Raw genomic sequence first — 20,303 nt, 5'->3', positions numbered from 1 at the left:
TCCAAAGGGTGCTCACTAAAGTGAGCAAGAGTGGTTTCATTCCAAAAGATGATTGTACTCACAAACATCTGAGAAGAAAGCACAATAGAGTGCAAATTGTTTTATGTTTTTCTTCGTCCTTGGTGAAGGACTGGCCAACACTTTCTCTCCCACAGGGAGGAAAATCGGTAAGAGTGCCTTATATTAGACTCCCATCGATTAGTCTGGAACTAACCGTCCAAAAAGAAAGGGATGGGCAGCAACCAGGTTTTCTTCACTGTGTACAAAGTCAGCTGGCTGATTATGTTCCTGAGACGGAGGGACCTTAAGGTACGAACAAGCGCTCCTGCCAAAGTTTGCCTCAATGCAGAAAGCTTGAAATGAAAGCTTCACGCATGTAAATTTGAGGTTTGACATGCTTCTTTATCAGTCTGGGAAGGCAAGTGTTTCACTTGAGCACCCCTGATAACCTTATGGTAATCAAACTCACGAGTGTAATCGTACACACGTTTTGGAAGTAAGAAATATATTTCCCCTTAGAGACAATGCACGAATGTAATTGTGCACACATGTTCAGGGCATAAGAATACTGTATTGAAATTTTTTAAATGTAATTTGTATTTTCCCTAACTACTGTATAATTTGAGTATCTCCTTTTGGGGAGAACAATCAATTCAGGATCCCAAGTCATGATCTGAAAAGCTCAAGAATCCTATTCAGCTATACTGTTCAAGAAGATCTGTTTCAGTACCAGCCAAATGCCATGGCTTTCTTTTAGGTGAAAGTCTTCTGAGGAAGTGTGAAAGGGTTTAGTTTGAAACCTCTTATCCTCTTAGGTGTAAATAGGCTCAGGATCTGAATGCAATTTGTTTACTGTATTTCTAGGATGATTGAAGATTTTCCCTACTGGGAATTATTCGTTTTTGAGGAGATAGAGAGATAGAGCATGAGGTCAACCCAAATTTTATCTAGGACAATCGATAATTGTCGGCAAAAGAAACTACCCTGGGTGATCTGGATCCACAATAAGATTGAAGGTGAGGATCACCCCGAGGAGTAACTGGATGTCGACGGTCCCGACTCTGGTAGTAATGGAGGTCTACTAGAAAGACCTGCCAGTTGTATTTTAGCTCTCTCAGGCATACAATCTCTTCTCAAAGAGAGTTCAAACTTACACTCAATCCTGGATATGCTCGGTAGGGACGCATCATGGATCTTATGAGGCACTTAAGTTTGCCAGGACAACCACCCTTTGAGAACTACTGCTAGAGAGTTCTTGGGTCCTTTGACTGGCCAGACAGTACTACATTATATCCTTCTCTTTGGTTACGGATCATTTTCCCTTTGCCTTCACATACACCGAATAGTCTGGCATATTCTTTACATATTCTACTCTTTCCCCATACACCTGACAACACAGATTACCAAACAATTCTTCTTTGATCAAGGGGTTAACTACTGTACTGTAATTGTTCAGTGGCTACTTTGCTCTTGGTAAGGGTAGAAGAGACTCTTTAGTTATGGTAAGCAGCTCTTCTAGGAGAAGGACACTCCAAAATCAAACCATTGTTCTCCAGTCTTGGGTAGTGCCATAGCCTGTGTACTATGGTCTTCCATTGTCTTGGGGTAGAGTTCCTTTGGTTGAAGTTACACTCAGGCCCACTATTCTGTCTTATTTCTCTTCCTCTTGGTTTTTAAAGTTTTTATAGTTTATATATGAAAGATTTATTTTAATATTAATTTCTTCATTTCCTTTCCTTACTTGGCTATTTTCCCTGTTGGAGCCCCTGGGCTTATAGCATCCTGCTTTTCCAACTAGGGTTGTAGCTTAGCAGTTAATAATGATAATAATAATAATGGTTAGGTGTTGTAAACCCCTTATTCTAAACCACTAACAGGCTGAATTCACACCAGGGGTCTAGTAGGGATAGTCACCCTATGCACATATTCAAAAGCGCTGTGTTCATGTGTGCGCTCGCGGCCATGCCACCGAGTTTGAAGAAAGATACAGACGCTCCAAAGAGCTAGGATGCTTAGGTGAGAGCTCGCTTTTCGTGTTGAGTGCACACTGTTCATATTGAGATAGTTGTTAGCATTAAGTATGCCTCCCCACAAGTTTTATGAGCAGCTCACTTTTTAGCAACCAGAGCATGTTTAACAAATGAGCTCCACTTGTTAAGCATGCTCATGTTGCTAAAAAGTGATCTGATCGCAGACCAAGTCTGGTGATTGGCATTCGAATCTAGTCGGGGAACATTGATTCAATAGTGCTTGCTAGGAGCCATATTGCTCACGAACCCGTTTATTGAAAGAAGGATACGGTATTCATTCAGGAAGAAACTTGTTCTCCTGATACCGTTTCCTTCTGACTTTGAAGTCTGATTCAATGGCGGCATAGGTGATAGTCTTATGTTTACCTTTGGCCAGCCGTTCGAGTTGTGGGATATGTTATCATTAAGCTTCTCTTATTCATGAACAATGTCCCAAAATGCTGGGAACATGTGTCCAAGAGTGCAGTACAGCAGAAAATAAGCTGTAAAGCAAATAACCAACAAAATATCCAGCCAGTGGAAGAATGTCTGTTCCACTGATGGTTGTTATCAATTCAAAGTAGCTATTCAGTTAGCAAGCAGAGGGGCGGGGCTTCCCTGCTCCCTGTTAGGCAATTTCCAGCCACCTGTTTACACATCGTTTTAAGAGTTTTAATTGCCATGTTCTCCAGCTTTGCTGGTATCTCTCCTATGTAAAGGTTGAAGGTTTGTATTTATACTGGAACAATGGGATTTTTTGTCACTGTATTCAGCTGCATGGAAAGTAAGATTTATGGTCGACATACAGTTCTCATCTTGGTTAGAATAAACAGAAGAGTATTTGAGATTTCCATTATGTCTAAATGTTTTGTAATAGCCAGGCCTCTATTTGGAGCTTGTTTTTGTGTAAAGAGACTATCATGTGGTAATATTGAAATTATCCATTTTAGTTTTAAACAGTTTTATTGTTCATTTGAGCTTCTCAATAAATTACTTTTGTAAATGTGTCTGTTAAACTGTACATGTGTACATTTGCTTATAATTAAATACAGGTACTCATGTTTGTGTCTAGTGCATTTAATTGACCTTCATGTATCAAAAGAATTGGTATATTCCTTTTTTATGATTCTTCTTTAATATTGAAATTGAATTGTAAAATCAAATTGAAGATGGCTAACTTAAAAGGTCACTTATCAGGAGCAGAGGTAAGTGTTGTAATGACCAGCTCCCAAGCTAGGACCAGGGAGGGCTATGTAATGGCTGGTAATTATGACAGCGAGGTTGCAAAATACACAGGAACCTTATAGATTGAAGCAGGTCTCGAACTTCTACCTCAGAGTCAGGTAGATGAAGGCATTATGATCTACTGTTTTCCTTAGAAAATTCAAGAATTTGAGATAAAACTTATCATTAATAAGTTTGTAGGAAAAATAATTTATTTAAGAAAGAGATAATTCATGTGAGATTCCTCTGTTCTTGAATTTGAACTTGAAGGACAATTTATATTATGTACAGTATACTGTACTGTATAGTACATACAAAGGGTGAAGTTCATATCTTGTTTTGAGAATGGTTTTCAGTTAACAGAAAGGTGTTTTTTGTTACTAAAAATATTGGGTATTTAAGTTATTCCTAAAGATTCTATTATAGTTTTAAAGAATGTAGTGATAGTGATAGGATGAAATATGATTAGGTATCAACTTTTGTGATTGAGTTGTCAATATTAACAATTACATGATATTTTTATTTAAATTTATATAAAATTTATGCTATTACTTGAGGAATCTTTCCTGTTGGATAATGTATGTGATGAAGGGAAGTAGACATGTCTGCTCAAAGGTTAAAAAGGTGTCTGATTTCAGTTCCAATTTCATCTGTAGATATGCTTATCAGCACATCAGGCGGAGAAGCCCAACACCCACTTTGGTGTTTGAATGTCAACCAGGCAAAGCTCTCCCCCCACTGGGGTGCAAAACCACAGCAGCAACCTCCCCAGTAAACAGCTTAAATTTATGGGGCCAGGCAGGACTCGATCTGCTGTCAATGCAAGGCCCCTCTGCCATTAAATTTTGCAAGACTCGTATTTTGCATATCATGGCTCATAATTTGCAGGATTGATACTGAAATTGCATGGTTCTTTGATAGGTTGTGGGTTTGAAGTAGGTAGACTAATTAGGCATTGATAGATTTACGATTGAATTTTAGTAGGTTGGTGACAAGTTGTTTACCAAAAAATGCTATTGTAAGATACAGTATAGTTCTTAATTTAGACATAGAGGTTTAAATACTGTATATATTTACAAAATGGAAATATACAGAGATTTATGTAAAATATTTAAAGGAAAAGAAACTATAAATAGTATCTTCAATAATCTACTATTTCTATGATCCTTCCCTGATGTTCATAGTGCTTTTCTCTGGAAGCTTGGTTTTATCGATACACCCCTAAAACTGAAAAATTTTGTTTTCCGATCTTTCAATAGACTTATGCCTCTAATAAAGTAATGAGACAATTTAGAAATTAATTGTAACCAATGAGGCTTGTCAAGCCACAGGTCATTTGCCTTTTCCAATCTGTGTGCTGGATCAGTCTGACAGCCCAGGCCTTTAGATTGCTGGGATTTTTAGTGCGTTTAAAGATGTCTTACTCTATCTGTTAGCATCTACAACGTAGATTGTTCAGCGAATTGTTTCTGGGTGATCATGATCCGCATTCTCTTATGTCTCGTATCGGGACGGGGACACTTTTCTTGTGATTTAAATAACCGTTGTGAAGAGTGTGAAGGTCTCTTCCTCTTGTGGAAAATTAGGTTTCAGTGGTTGCCAGCCAATTTAAAAATCTCAAATGCAAAATGAAGCTTTCGCTTAGTTCAGGGGGAAATCCAGAACTAATTCATATACTGGAGATGATGACTAATGGCATGCCAGCACCAAACTCAAATACAGCACTTAACCATTCAGTTTTGATAATGATGAGCTTCAATAGGTTTCAACTTTTCTATTCTTTTGTGAAATCTCAGAAGGCCAGGGAGTTTTCACTGTATTATGGTAATTCTGATCTTTCCTGCCCTATAATACACTACAATAATACCCTAACCATAACTTGAGCTCTCAGGTCGGGTCTAATGTAGAGGTGATAAGTGTTCCATTCAGTTAGGGTTCTGATGGTGTACAATGAGTTATAGATTCAACATTCTCTCTTCGAGCCTACTAACTTGCCCTTAAGAAACATCAAGACTTTTTTTGAAAGCATTAGAAAGAATTGGGATCAAAACTGTCAATCTTAACTTGATTTCTATTGGACAAAGTAGCATCATATTAAGCTGATATTACTTTAATTTTTGGATAAATCTGAACATAATTTTCATGTCTGTCAGGTTTCCAAAATTAAGAGAAAATTGTGGATTTCATTATCTGCTCAGTATATTTGTACATCTTAACTCTTTAGCTATACTGTATTCTACTTTTAAACTTTCTATTGTTTGTTTGGTTTTCATTACTTTTCTGAAGGACTTATACGGATAACTGCACTTTAACCCTAAATGTGTATATCTCTCCTTACAGCAATCCATCCTAGCACTCTCCAATTGTCATGGATGTTAACTCTTCTGTTTTTATAGTACCGAAGTTTAAAAGTTTTGCATTGAAGTGTTTTGAATTCCTTTTTAATCTCCATTTTGGTTGTTGTTTTCTCTGGTGTTTTAATTTGATTCTGCATATTAAATAGTTGATCAATTGTTCAACATGAGTTGCTCTCGTCTTGAGCTCATGTTATTGGTTCTACCGTTTAGGCCTTTTTAATCTCAACCTTGACATAGTTAATGATGTTGATAGCAATTATCTTATCTTCGTGAAAAGAAGTAAATTTATTCCACAAATAGTTGGTGCCAATGTCGCAGTTTTAATGTCGATACTGCCCTGAATATTTTAATTCGTAGGTGCTTCAGATTGTCTGATTATTCTGCTTGTTTATTGCAGAGTTACAGTTATGCATTGTTGGATTTCAAATTATTAATTGTGGTTTAACCTGATAAAATTTCAGTGTATGTATATTGTATGCCTTTATTTGGTGTTTTGTTTTGGAACTGCTTTTTCAGATCTGCCATGGGTTTATGTGAAATGAATTGGATGATATTTGATCCGGGAATTTAGGCAATTAAAAAACTAGAAAAAATAGCATATATACCCTGTAGTGTCTGTAGTGTGAAATATAGTGTGTGTGTATGTGTGTATATATATATATATATATATATATATATATATATATATATATATATATATATATATATATATATATATATATATATATATATATGTGTGTGTGTGTGTGTGTGTGTGTGTGTGTGTGTAGAAATCACGAAAGCTGACACGTGATGAATATAAAATGTATTATAGCCACGAAAGGAAAAATGAAAAAGACTTGATTGGAGTTAGTACTTTCGTCTACTCACTCAGGACATTATCAAACTCAGCTGAGTTTGATAATGTCCTGAGTGGATGAAAGTTATAACTCCAATCAAGTCCTTTTCATTTTTCCTTTCGTGGCTATAATACATATATATATATATATATATATATATATATATATATATATATATATATATATATATATATATATATATATATATATATATATATATATACACACACACACACACACACACACACATATATATATATATATATATATATATATATATATATATATATATATATATATATATATATATATATATATATATATATATATATATATATATATATACAGTGTGCTTCATTACTGTATTGAATATTGAATTTATGAATTTTGATTACAGCTTTTGATTCAAGTTAATGTTTGTGTACATGAAAAGCAATATAAAGTCCTCCATGGGAAGGTGATTTATTGTTTCATTTTCCTATTTTGATTGAATAAACATCCGATTTGATGTTAAGCAACATATTAAACTTCCTTCATTTTGAACTATTTATTCTGGTAGTGATTAATTTTTGTATGATATTTGTGTGTGGCTCGACAGCAGTTTAAGGAAACAGCAATTGCTGCTATAGGTCAAGTGGACTGACAAGAAACTTTAACTGAAGGTTTGATTGCCCTCCAACACTTTTCTTCTCCCTATTTTTAGTTATTATTATTATTATTATTTTTTGCATGCTAATAATAAAATTTTGAGTCCAATAGGAGTATATATTAGCCCTTACTGTTATGATCATCCTTCTTTTGCATGACACAGCGCTGAAGGTGTGAAAGAGTAAGTCCAAATTCTTCGAGAGATTCCATCCTCATTCACCCTCGTGTTCCCCCCACAGGGAGGAGGAGGAGGAAGTAGAGAAGGAAGTGTCAGCGAAGCCGCCCGAAGGAGTCTCCTCGCTGTTGTTGGTGGTGGAGGAGGAGCCCGCTGCAGTTTCTGTGGAAAGATCTTCCGATGGCCTTGCCTCCTCCAGCGCCACATTCGGATTCACACGGGCGAGAGGCCTTACAGTTGCCCCCATTGCTCTTATGCTGCAGCCCAGAAGTTTGACGTCACGAAACACATTTTGGCTTTGCATCCTGAGCGATTCCATAGGAAGAGCCCATAGTGGTGAATGGTGGTTCAGTTTTATAATACTGATATTTTAATTATTATTAAGTTTCATTGGCATCATAAACCTTAATAGAACTTTTAAATTTACTTGTGACATAAGTGGCTTCCAGATGTGAAAGGAGGGTGAATAAAGTTTGCCTTTGATTTCGTTCATATCTTCGGTACTTTGCGTCGCTTCTGTCAGATTGTTCCTCCGCCATCATGTTTGCTTTTGAAAAGGTAATTGTCGTGTTACTGATGCGGTCTTTTTCTTTATTTCGATTTTTATTTTTTTATGAATTAGTTAGTGTGGGTTTAATAGGCATGTGATACAATCATTGCTACAAAATAAGCTATCCAATGTCTTTCAGGCTAATCAAAGCTTTGCATCAATCATGTTTTGGGTTATTCAACATACTGAGGATGTGGGAAAATACAATGGCACCAGAGATGACACATTGGCTATTTATAATGATGAAAATACTAGAGAAGTTTCACTGACGGTGTGGTATTTCCTCTCGCAGATTGCCATGAATGAGTTGCTGTTTGGTGGAGAGGAGCAGCAGCAACAACACCAGCAGCAGGGTCAACTACAACACCAACATCTCATGTTACAACAGAAGGAATTGAAGAGCATTCAGTGTTACATTTGCGGTCACAAGTTTCGTTGGGAGTGGCTGTTACGGCGTCACATGCGTACTCACACAGGCGAGAAGCCGTTCTCATGTCGTTACTGTCCGTACAGAGCAAATCGCAAAGAGATGATTCGAAGTCATGTGTTCCATAGACACCAAAATGTGATTGTGGCAGAAGAAACCCCACCTTGAATGATGTTTTCACTTGATTCTATACAGTAAATATGTTTTGATCACTTGGAGATTTGATTTTCTCATCACAGTGTTTGATTTAGGATCATATTACTTGCTTATTCCTTTTAGAGCAATACCTTTTGTTATACCAGTTGTAATAAAAGGCGTGCGTGTGTTTATGTTCTTACACTTTCTGTTTGGGAACTATTACCAGTGGGATGCCCTTTAATTCTATTTTTTTATCATAAAAAGAAACTTAACTTTTCCTTTACTGTAGTTAAAACATTCAAGTTACATTATCCGTAGTATAGGCTATGTCTATCTAAAAGGAAATTCCTCAAGTCCCCCTGTAATTGAATTCTTGTACTGTACTTGTAATCAAACTAGAAATAAAGCATTGTACTTACATTTATATTGATATTTAAAAGAATGATCAGGTTGCTTTCTTGGTTATTATTGAGTGTTTGTGTGCACATGTACTGTGTATCAAACCTACCATTTCCTTATTCATAACTATAGATTGATGACTTTTTTTTTCAATATACTCTACAGTATTATAGACATTCATAACAAAGGCACAGATATTTTATACTCACACACAACACTTGACAAAGGCTAGTGGAGAACTAGTTTTATATTGCATGTTAAGATAATACAGGAAAAAGAAAAAGTGTTGAATAAAGTGTACCGAAAAATCTGCTGTAACATTTATATTTATATCAAGATGTGAAAAGGACTAGAAAATGTAAGGTTAATGTAGACGTCTTTTGTTTTGGGCCAAGTGATGATAAGTTTATTTTGTGCATTGTCCTGTTTTTGTTAGCTTGAGTAATTTAATGAGACATTGTGTACACTAATAGAATTTAATTGGCTAATTCAGAAATAGGGTCATCTTATTAACTGCAATTTATTCATTACCAAATTAAAGCAAAATGCAAAGTTTTCAAAGCATGGCCACTTGAACTATATTTTCGTTATTCAATTTGTTTTCAGGGCTAAATGGCTAAACATTTCGGATATCAAATACTTCTCTATGTTGATGTATTAATCCAAATAAAAACATTGTAGTTTTCATTTATGGTGGAATAAGATTTAGCATTTCTCGTTAGATGACAACTTGAAGGGTTCATCAAAGGTTTATTGAAAACAGTTCATGGAAATTAATTTTTCTTGGTTTAATGACGGTGATATAAATATTTGTTTTAATTACTGAAACCAATTAACAAGAAATAAGGTTTTTAAGTATTCTAAGAAATCTTCAAATTGTGTGTGAATTAGAAACAGAAGCCATTGAACTATCTCTACATTTAAGTTACGGTGATTTTTTTACATTGAGGTTTCCTGATAAAGAATTGAATTAATTTTTCCTTTTGTAGACTTTTATTCATAACTTGTAATGGTAAATAAAACTAATTTTTTAGTACTTGACTTTCCTGTCCTTTGCAATCATTGTGATTACCAATAAGTGAAATTGTCTTTATTATTGTTAATTATTCACATTGTGATGACTGTTGGTGATTTTGATATGTACCGGTATATTATTTAAGAGTTTTAGTGAAGAAAAGCAAAAAAGAAATCAGTGGAGGTAAGTTGGACCAATAGCAAACATTCTTGGAAATGTCTGATTGTACGAACCAATTGTCCCGCTTCCTTCCATCTTGCTGTAAAACTAACTTTTTGAACTTCTGATTTTATATTAGGTATGTCAGAGATCTAGGCCATGATCATCACCTTGCCTGCATGAGAGAGAGAGAGAGAGAGAGAGAGAGAGAGAGAGAGAGAGAGAGAGAGAGAGAGAGAGAGAGAGAGAGAGAGAGAGAGAGAGAGAGAGGTCCTCAAAAGTTAATGTCCTAACCTACTTGATGCCATTAGAGAACACACTTTCAAGTATTAGAACTCCGTGGTTACCATTTTATTTATGAGTGCTAACCAATAAGCAAACTGGCCTGCAAACTTACCAAACTGTAAGTATAACCTTCAAAGTATGTCAAATAGGAAGATAATAGATGAAGACGATTGGATGGATTGAATGACAAATATAGTGTTATTTTCTTATGATGGTAGAAAGAAGAGTGGGAAGAAAACTTGTTTTGCTATAAATCAAAGAAAAGCTTCAAAGGATTTAGTTGAAATGAGAATGGATAGTAGGTAGCTGGTTAAGGGGAGGGTGTGTGTGTGGAAAATGCTGAAAAGGGAAGAGGAACTTGATGGATACTAACTGTTGATGATATACTGTTATGCTTGTACCTCGTATACACCGACTCCCCTGGCATTATAACAAGTAAGGTTGGATCTCCAGTTGAGACATCTGACCATGCCTTGATTTCATTAGTAGTAAAGATTGAGCAGCCTGTCCCTGATGTATCATACTTGTGTAAGATTTATATGAAATCTCAAGCTGATTGGGATGGGATTTTGAATGATCTTTTGCGCTTGAATTGCTCACAGTTGTATAGTAGTGTTGATCCTTTTTTTCCCTCTGAATGAGAATCTAGTCAACATAATTGACAGGTGTATCCCTTCTCATATGCCAAGGTACCGAGTGAAGGACAAATCATGGTTCAATGACGATTGTAGACGCGCTTATTTGGAGAAGCAGGAGGCCTATCATCTTTGGAAGGGTAACACATCAGATTTGACATGGATTAACTATACTCAGCTTAGAGCTTTTGCTCTGAGAGTTTATGCTTCAACTGAAAAGGAATACAATATATCCATAAAAGAAAACCCTTTCTGGTACAACCCAGGAACATAAGTGGTTGAATACCCTTAAATCCGCACTATTTGGTGTAGATGCAACGGTTCATCCTTTACTTAAACCAGATGGCTCAGTCACTCACTATCCAAATGAAAAGGCAACCCCTTTGGCTGATGTGTTTAACAGTAATAAAAGTAATGAGAAACTTTATTTTCCTCATTCCTGTTTTCCTGAGGCTAAACTAACTAGTTTAACTTTTAAATCTCGTGAAATTAAAGCTCTGTTGATGGACCTTGATGCTTATGGAGGTGCAGACCCAAATGGCATTTTTCTTTTTTTTTTTCTATAAAAACTGCAGATTTCTTAGCTCCAAAGTTATCTTTTTTTTTTTTTTTTTGTGCAAGTTAGCACTCGTTGGAGAATTGGTAATGTTACTCCTCTATGTAAATGTGTTTGTGGTAGCTCAAGTCCAACTGATTACCGCCCAATTTCCATAACTCCCTTATTATCTAAAGTTTTTAAGGTCTTCTGGCAAAACGTCTTAGGTTAATCATCTGTTCCCTAGTTTGCAATTTGGTTTTCGTAAAGGCCTTGGAGCATGTGATGCCCTTCTTACAATCTCCAATGCTGTACAGAAATCCCTTGATTGTGGTCAGGAAGTTCGTATGATTGGCCTTGATTTTAGTGGTGCCTTTGACCGTGTTAATCACGAGGCCCTTGTTTTCAAACTCAAACAGTTGGGAGTGGGTTGGTCGATTTTTAGCATTATTATTGAATTTTTTAGCAAAAGATCTCAAAGAGTAGTTGTTGATGGGCACCATAGTGAATATAGGAATGTGATATCTGGTGTTCATTAGGGTAGTGTTCTTGGCCCATTACTTTTCATACTATATACATATGACATGTGGTTTGGCCTAGAAAACAGGCTTGTTGCATATGCAGATGATGCTACAGACTTTGCATCAATTCCATCTCCTGAATGTAGATCTGGGGTTGCTGAATCTCGTGATAGAGATTTAGCTAAAATTAATGCATGGTGCAAATTATGGGGCATGGAGTTAAATCCTAACAAATGAACTCTATATGACTCTTTTAAAATTCCAGGTGTAATTCTCGATAGAATATTTACTTTTGAGAATCACATTAGGTGTGTCTCTTGTTCAACTGAACAAAAATCAGCTTATTAAGAAAGTCTTTTAAGATTTTCGGTGATCAATGTATTCTGGAGAAGTGTTTTAATTCTTTCATTCTACCTTGTTTTGAGTATTGTTCTCATGTTTGGTCTTCAGCTGCTGATTCTCATCTTAATTTGTTTGACAGGAACTTACGGTCTATTAGATTTATTATTCCTGATCTAGATATTAATCTTTGGCACCGTCGTTCAATTAGTTCATTATACATGTTGCATAAGATTTTTCATAATTCTGATCATCCTTTACATTCAGATCTTCCTGGACATTTCCATCCTGTTCGTAATACTACACATGCTGTAATTCTTGAGGCTCAATACTACACAGTATTCTAGAAGTTTTATTTCAGCTGTGACCAAGTCGTGGAATGATCTTCCTAATCGGGTAGTTGAATCAGTAGAACTTCAAAAGTTCAAACTTGCAGCAAAATGTTTTTATGTTGAACAGGGTGGCATAAGTGTTTTTATAGTTTATATATGAAATATATGTTTTGATGTTATTGTTTTTAAATCATATTTTTTTAGTAGTTTATTATTTCTCAGATCATTTATTTATTTCCTTATTTCCTTTCCTCACTGGGCTATTTTTCCCTGTTGGAGCCCTTGGGCTTATAGCATCTTGCTTGTCCAACTAGGGTTGTAGCATAGCTAGTAATAATAATAATAATAATAATAATAATAATAATAGGTAGAGTTGAATACTATGGCTGCATCGGCATAATTCAATTTCTTGTCCAATTTCTCGATTTTACGGACAATTCTCTTTTCAGGGTTGCTACATTCAGCTAGCAAGTTGGCGAAGTTCATCAGGTGGGTGAAGAATACAATTCAGGTTAAGGCTGGATGTAATTAATACAAGTACAAGTAATACTCGAAAATTACAACAGGTAAAGTCAGGAGTGGATCGCGACCCTGAAAAGAGAATTGTCCGTAGAATCGAGAAATTGGACAAGAAATTGAATTCTGCCGATGCAGCCATAGTATTCAACTCCACCTGTTTGAAGGAGGGTCTCCTACCAAGAAATAATAATAATAATAATTTGTAATTTTACTTTTGGTTTCCTATTATTGGGTTAGGCATCTCATGATTTTGTTCATTTTCTTGTATTTGTTTGAGTTAGTGAATGATTGCACGACTATTTACGAGTTTAAACTTTTGAAAAATTTTATTAAGTACAAAGTAGCACTTGAATGCTTCCTACTGATAAAGTTCAGACCCAACATGATCATTTTTTTTTAATTCTCTGTGTGAGTATTTGTGTACAAGAAAGAGCTGTGTTTATAATGTAATGAATACTAAGATGTAAAAGGCAATAGATGTCAGCAAGACATGCAATATGCCTTCTTACCCTTTAGTAATTTGAACTGGCATAACCTCATTAACTTTTTACTGGGATTATTCAAGTTCCTACAAATTGTTTTGGAAATGGAAGGTCTGCTCTTACAAATGTTAAAACATGCAGGCAAAGTGATATATATATATATATATATATATATATATATATATATTTATATATATATATATATATATATATATATATATATATATATATATATATATATATATATATATATATATATATATATATATATATATATATATATATAAACTGTGTGTATATTGTTCTCAAGTGCTGTAAGCTATCTTTAAGAGTTTACTAGAAAAAACTACAAGGATGCCTACTGCCACATTCATTCATTCATCGATCGTTGAAATAAGGATAAACCTCTGAAGAATAATGTAGTTTTCAGTATACAGCTTTGCACAGGTATGTCATTGGTCATAGGTTTATCAGTGGCATACATATACAATATATTTTCAATTGTTGTACACATACATAAACAGTACTGTACAACATACAGTATGTCCACTGATATGAAAGATGTTGAAATCAAACCATCCAAGGGAGATCTGTTGAGTTAGGGACTGGCAGGCATTGGTTCACTTCTTTAGTCTGATTTATGTTATTGCTGTTTTGTTTTATTTATCTATACCAACTAACATGAATTTTGTATTGAAGGTAGTTCAACTAACTTGTCGTCTCCTTTGCCCACCATTTTACATTGTTTTGTGCATGTTAATACTGTAATGCTGAGATGCTTCTTAAGCATGAAAAGAAAAAGTTGGTTTGAAAAGATAAATCCAAAACCTTTCGCGAGATTCCATCTTCATTCAACCTCGTGTTCTCCCACAGGGAGGAAGAGGAGGAGGAACCAGGGATGGCAGTGTTAGCGAGGCTGCCCAACAAAGCCTCCTTGCTGCTGCGGGTGGGAGAGGAGCCCGCTGCTTTTATTGTGGAAGGATCTTCCGGTGGCCTTGGCTTCTTCAGCGCCACATTCGGATCCACACGGGCGAGAGGCCGTACAGTTGTCCCCATTGCTCTTATGCTGCAGCCCAGAAGTTTGACGTCACGAAACACATTTTGGCCGTCCACGCCAAGCAACACCATGGGGAGAGCTCATAGAGACTGGTTGTTCCGTTGTTTCATATTTATATTGCAATTATGCTAGAACTCTACTCTATGAAGTTTCAATCGTCTCAAAAACCTTAATACTAAAGATTTGGTTATGACAGAGGTGGTTTCTTGAAGAGAAAAGAGGAGAATTCATATTGTGTTAAATATAATTTATATCTTTAGTATTGTGTCATGTTGTATTGCCTTTTAAACTTTTGTTAAGTAGTTAGAGTAATTTTTTTTCTGTATGAAGAAATTCTTTAGTCAGAGTAAGTTGTAAAATTGTACGTTTAGGATGCGTTTACAAATAAAAATAAGTTTATCAGCATAAGAGCTATAATCTAGTGGCATCATTTTCCTATTCACTTCTAAGTTCTTCAAGATTATTAATATGCTAGAATGAAGATGCATTGCCGAATCATTATGTTCTCCAGGAAGACGTCAAAATGCTTTAACTTTAAAGAGGGCGATACATAAATTTAAAATGTTAAAATTCAAACCCATTTTAAGACGTGTTCCGCGGAGCTCTGTTAAATACTCATCCTGGGCTGTGTTTTAGGTTATATTTCTAGTTTGTGAAATCTTTGAAAATATTAGTTAATCTCATGGAGAGACTAAAGTGAGAAGTAAAAGTACATCATGGCCGACTGTCTGGGCTGTCCTCAATGTGGATCTACTAGGGAGACTCAAAAAAGTGGATAGGACGTGAATGTAAAAGGTATTGCCACAAGAAGTGTGTGTTTATAGTGACAAACATAAGTGATGTAGACGTAATAAATTTGATGAAGCCAGAATAGCTAAGATAATTATATTAAGATTGGAGGAGGTACTGAAAATGAAATACGTTGATTTTAATAAACGTAATAAGAAAATTGCTAAACTGCCGAGCTTAGCGCACAGGCAGCAAATTCCACCCAGACCACTGATCTCACTGAGAAGGTTGATAATTTAGCAATGGATATGGAATAAATTAAGTTTACGCTTTAAAACACTGATGGACCCCAAAAACCAGAGAAAATGACGTATGCTGACAAAGTTAAGAAACAGAATCTACTGGTAATTAAATCAACTAATGCAACTAAAATCACTGACAGATAAAATGAAGTTGAACATTGAAATTCTGAATACGAGGTCAACTTCAAATGGAAATGTTGTAGACTTTGCTGACGAAAAGATCAGAGAGGAAGCAGCAAACAAGATTCAGAAAATGGTTGTCGACACCGAGGCGAGAAAAATTGGAAAACTAAAACCAAAAATAATGATGTGCAATGTATACAATGATGAAGATGAAGTTGTAAATGCTTTGATTCAAAGAAATCGTTGCCTGGACAAATCCTAAACATAGAAGAGAGGATAAGTCTGTGGTATTCAAGAAAAGTGCTGCAGGTGGGACTACCCACTACTTGTTGAAATGTGGTTCTAAAGTTCGGAAGGCTATTCATGATAATGGTGATAAAGTTATGTTACGATGGGATACTTATAACATATGTGATAAGTAGCCTACCACGTGATCACCTGCTGCCATTGTCAGAGGTATGGACATCTTGAAAAAGATTGATGATAAAGCCTGCGGGGAAATGTTCAGAAAAACATTCCACCAAAGACTGTAATTCACAACAGTCAAAGTGTATAAACTGCACAAAGTTGAACAAACCAAATGACCACAAAGTGAATTCAAGAAATTGTAAAGCTTATGACTCGTAATTGAAAGAACTGGCATAAAACACTCATCATGGATACTAAGGATGTCATAAACTGTGGCTATGTAAACATACAGTCTGTGAGTGATAAAACGATTAAAATCTGAGACTTGATAAACGGGAAATATTTGGACATACTAGCTTTATCTGAAACATGGTTAAAAAACTTTGACAAGGCTAAGATCACTGAAATGACACTACCCCCCCCCCCCCCACACATACACATCTTTCACATGCCGAGAGAGGGTAGGTCTGGTGGGGATGTCAGACTCTTCATTCATAAAGGTTACTCAAATCTCAAAATGTTTAAGAGAACTAGTGTAACAAGCTTTGAATATATAGAATTAGACTTTATTTACAAAAAGAAAAAAATATTCACGGTAACAGTTTACAAACCTCCGAGAAGAAATGCTAGTATCTTCTTTGAAGAATTCAGTGTACTCATTGAGATGATTATAATTATGAGAATAGCAAATACAAGTATCGATGAGTGTAAGTTTCCCAAATCTGAGAAAATGGCTATAGTCACATCGGTTCTGAAAAGTGTTCTAGATTATCAGAAATGAAGTTCATATAGACTTATTTCGAATGTATCATTTATTTGGAAATTGCTAGAATACGTAATTCTTGAACAACTAATTAGTAGTCATTTAGAAGAAATAGAAGCTTTGCCAGACTACTAGTCTGCTTACAGAAAACTATAGTCTACGAAGACAGCCATCTGTTCTGTTGTAAATGATGTGCTGGAAATGAAGGATGGAAATAAATGTGGTATGTATTTTAATATTATTTGATCTTAGTGCTGCTTTTGATACAGTTGTGCATGAAATATTACTAAATGAGCTACGGTCCATCGGTATTGGAGATCAAGCTTGCGAATACCTGAAAGAATATTTGGTTGGCAGAAATTATTGGAAACTTTATTCATCACATGAACCTTTAAACAGACGGGTACCTCAGGGGATTTGACTGGGACCAATCTTATTCTGTGTCTATACTATTGGTCTATCGAAAATACTACAAAGGCATGGTGTGAAGTTCAAACTATTTGCAGATGATACACAATTTTACTTCTCTATAAATGATATAGACGACAATACTGAATCTCTAAACTGAATTTTTGACAGTGTTAGGGAATGGATGGCAATCATACAACTAAAATTAAATGAAAATAAAACTGAGTTTATGGTGGTGGGAAAGACTCCTGAAAAAATATTTTCTTATCTGGTAAACAATGGTGTTGTGATCGATGGAATCTATTGATTGCGTGGTGCTTGATGCGCATGGAAATTCTGTTGTGCTTGGTGGAGCGAAATTTGAAATAGTTATTGTACAGGAGGAATCGGTCGGTGTTCACCTTTTGGTCGAAATTCCCCCTCCTTACCCTACTGTACTGTAATTTATCTAAACAAACTCAACGCATCAAAATCTTACTTTACTTTAAGGGCTGTTTTTTCCGGTCCTATACAACAGGGAACCCTATTCCCTCCATATTCAGTTTATCATGTTCGTTTGAAAGTATTCAACATTTCACATCGCGTATTGTTCATTTACTGATAAATTGTCACTATCGAAGCACTCACAGAGTAAGAAAGTTTTCTCTTGAAAGTCTTAATATCTTCAATCATTCGGATGTCTCGTGGGAACTTACTATTTAGTCTGGGAGCCGCATATTTAAAGGCTTTAGTCTAGAGTCTAGACTCTAGAGTCTACAGTAGACATGTATCTAGGTTCCAATATTTTGAAACCATTGGTAACTATTCTTGTGTCTACACTTTGTTGGCTGCTAATAGGTTATTGTACATATTTTAAACTCAATTCTCGTTCTGATAGGCAGTCAGTGTAAATCAATTAATGTAGGAGTGATCATTTCTCGAAGTGGGACACCTTTTATCAGTTTTGCTCCTCTATTGTTTTGTAATTACTTAAGTTGCACTTGTGGTAAATTGTAATAGATGGAGTTACAGTAGTCAGTCCTGGTAATAACACAGGTTATCACAAGTTTCTTTACCGAATATTCATCCAGGTACTTTTTTATTTTCATTTAAAAAAAAAAAAAATTTCATAAAAGTAATGTTTATAAGATGATATCTAGCAGTTTTTACTACATTATCTGTTTGGGCATTGAGAAACAAGTTACAGTCAAGAGATACGCTTAGATCACGAACTTTACTAGATATCGGGACAGAGTCGTATTTATGTTTATTTGAATATCACTCAAGTATCTAGTACAACTAAAGGAATAATTTTTTTTTATATAAAGTATATTAATAAATACCTTCACACGAGAATCTAAATTTTGTAAACTTGAAGAGCTCTTACTTTTATGAGATTATTCTATGACAAAATGGGCTCATGAGAGTTTTACGAGGGAATGGGATCCGTAAAATAAAAAAAAGAAAAAAAATGAATTGGTCTTATAACTATATTATGAAGCAAAATTAATTTGAGAGAGTTGTCTGTGCCATAAATTAGGGTTGATAAATAACGTAATATGAAGTTTTACTCCGTATGTGACTATATTGCGGAATTATCATCCTAAACTTCCAATTGAATTTGTGAAACTTCCAGTTCAAACTTCTTGCAAATGCTTACCTGTATAAGAGCTTGAAGAGTCTCGTAGTATCGTAGAGTTAATTTACATATCGCCAATCTGTATATATATATATATATATATATATATATATATATATATATATATATATATATATATATATATATATATATATATATGTGTGTGTGTGTGTGTGTGTGTGTATATATATATATATATATATATATATATATATATATATATATATATATATATATATATATATATATATATATATATATATATATATATACATATTTTATTATTTCTCATAAATAGTTTATTCGTTATGCCTCTGTTCATTTCCATTATGGGCTGCTTTCCCTGTTGGAGTCTTAGAGCTTGTGGATTCTTGCTTTTCCAATAATAATAATAATAATAATAATAATAATAATAATAATAATAATAATAATAATAATAATAATAATAATAATACCACAGTAAGTGGACAAGTGCATTTGTGAATTATTATTATTATTATTATTATTATTATTATTATTATTATTATTATTATTATTATTATTATTATTACTACTAGCCAAGCTACAACACTAGTTGGAAAAGCAAGATGCTATAAGCCCAAGGGCTCCAATAGAGAAAAATAGCCCAGTGAGGAAAAGAAATAAGGAAATAAATAAATGATGAGTATAAATTAACAATAAATCATTCTAAAAACAGTAACCACGTCAAAACAGATATGTCCTATATAAACTATTAACAACGTCAAAAACAGATATGTCTTATATAAACAATAAAAAGACTCATGTCAGCCTGGTCAACATAAAAACATTTGCACCAAATTTGAACTTTTGAAGCTCTACTGATTCAACTACCCGATTAGGAAGATCATTCCACAACTTGGTAATAGCTGGAATAAAACTTCTAGAATACTGTGTAGTATTGAGCCTCATGATGGAGAAGGCCTAGCTATGAGAATTAATTGCCTGTCGAGTATTACGAACAGGATAGAATTGTCCAAGGAGATCTGAATGTGAAGGGTGGTCAGATTTATGAAAAATCCTATGCAACATGCATAATGAACTAATTGAATGACGGTGCCAAAGATTAATATCTAGATCAGGAATAAAAAATTTAATAGACCGTAAGTTTCTGTCCAACAAATTAAGATGAGAATCAGCAGCTGAACACCAGACAGGAGAACAATACTCAAAACAAGGTAGAATGAAAAAATTAAAACACTCCTTCAGAATAGATTGATCACCGAAAATCTTGTAAGACTTTCTCAATAAGCCAATTTTTTTGTGCAATTGAAGAAGACACAGACCTA

General features: G+C 34.7%; 2 protein-coding genes across 7 annotated transcripts in view; both read left to right on the top strand.

Annotated features, from left to right (window-relative positions):
- Window positions 1-20,303, top strand: part of LOC137648632 (protein tramtrack, alpha isoform-like) — a 363,704-nt gene that overhangs the window by 317,090 nt on the left and 26,311 nt on the right. The window contains exon 5 of one of the 6 annotated variants that reach the window (XM_068381604.1): window positions 14,462-15,062. The exons of 4 other annotated variants lie outside the window; for them this stretch is intronic. In XM_068381604.1, the coding sequence (XP_068237705.1) occupies window positions 14,462-14,731 (270 nt within the window). In that variant the 3' untranslated portion in view covers window positions 14,732-15,062. Of the gene's footprint in view, window positions 1-7,316; window positions 7,602-14,461; window positions 15,063-20,303 lie in introns of those variants that run through there. One more of the 6 variants, XM_068381605.1, reaches the window with a different exon arrangement.
- Window positions 7,664-9,720, top strand: LOC137648638 (zinc finger X-chromosomal protein-like). The gene is made up of 2 exons (XM_068381628.1): window positions 7,664-7,810; window positions 8,095-9,720. Exons 1-2 carry the CDS (start codon window positions 7,793-7,795, stop codon window positions 8,395-8,397), a joined length of 321 nt encoding a protein of 106 aa, XP_068237729.1. The 5' UTR covers window positions 7,664-7,792; the 3' UTR covers window positions 8,398-9,720.

The sequence above is a fragment of the Palaemon carinicauda genome, chromosome 10 (genome assembly GCF_036898095.1).
Source record: "Palaemon carinicauda isolate YSFRI2023 chromosome 10, ASM3689809v2, whole genome shotgun sequence".
Classification (NCBI taxonomy): domain Eukaryota; kingdom Metazoa; phylum Arthropoda; class Malacostraca; order Decapoda; family Palaemonidae; genus Palaemon; species Palaemon carinicauda.
Note: the sequence above shows the minus strand (reverse complement) of the source record. Positions and strands in the feature narration are given on the sequence as shown.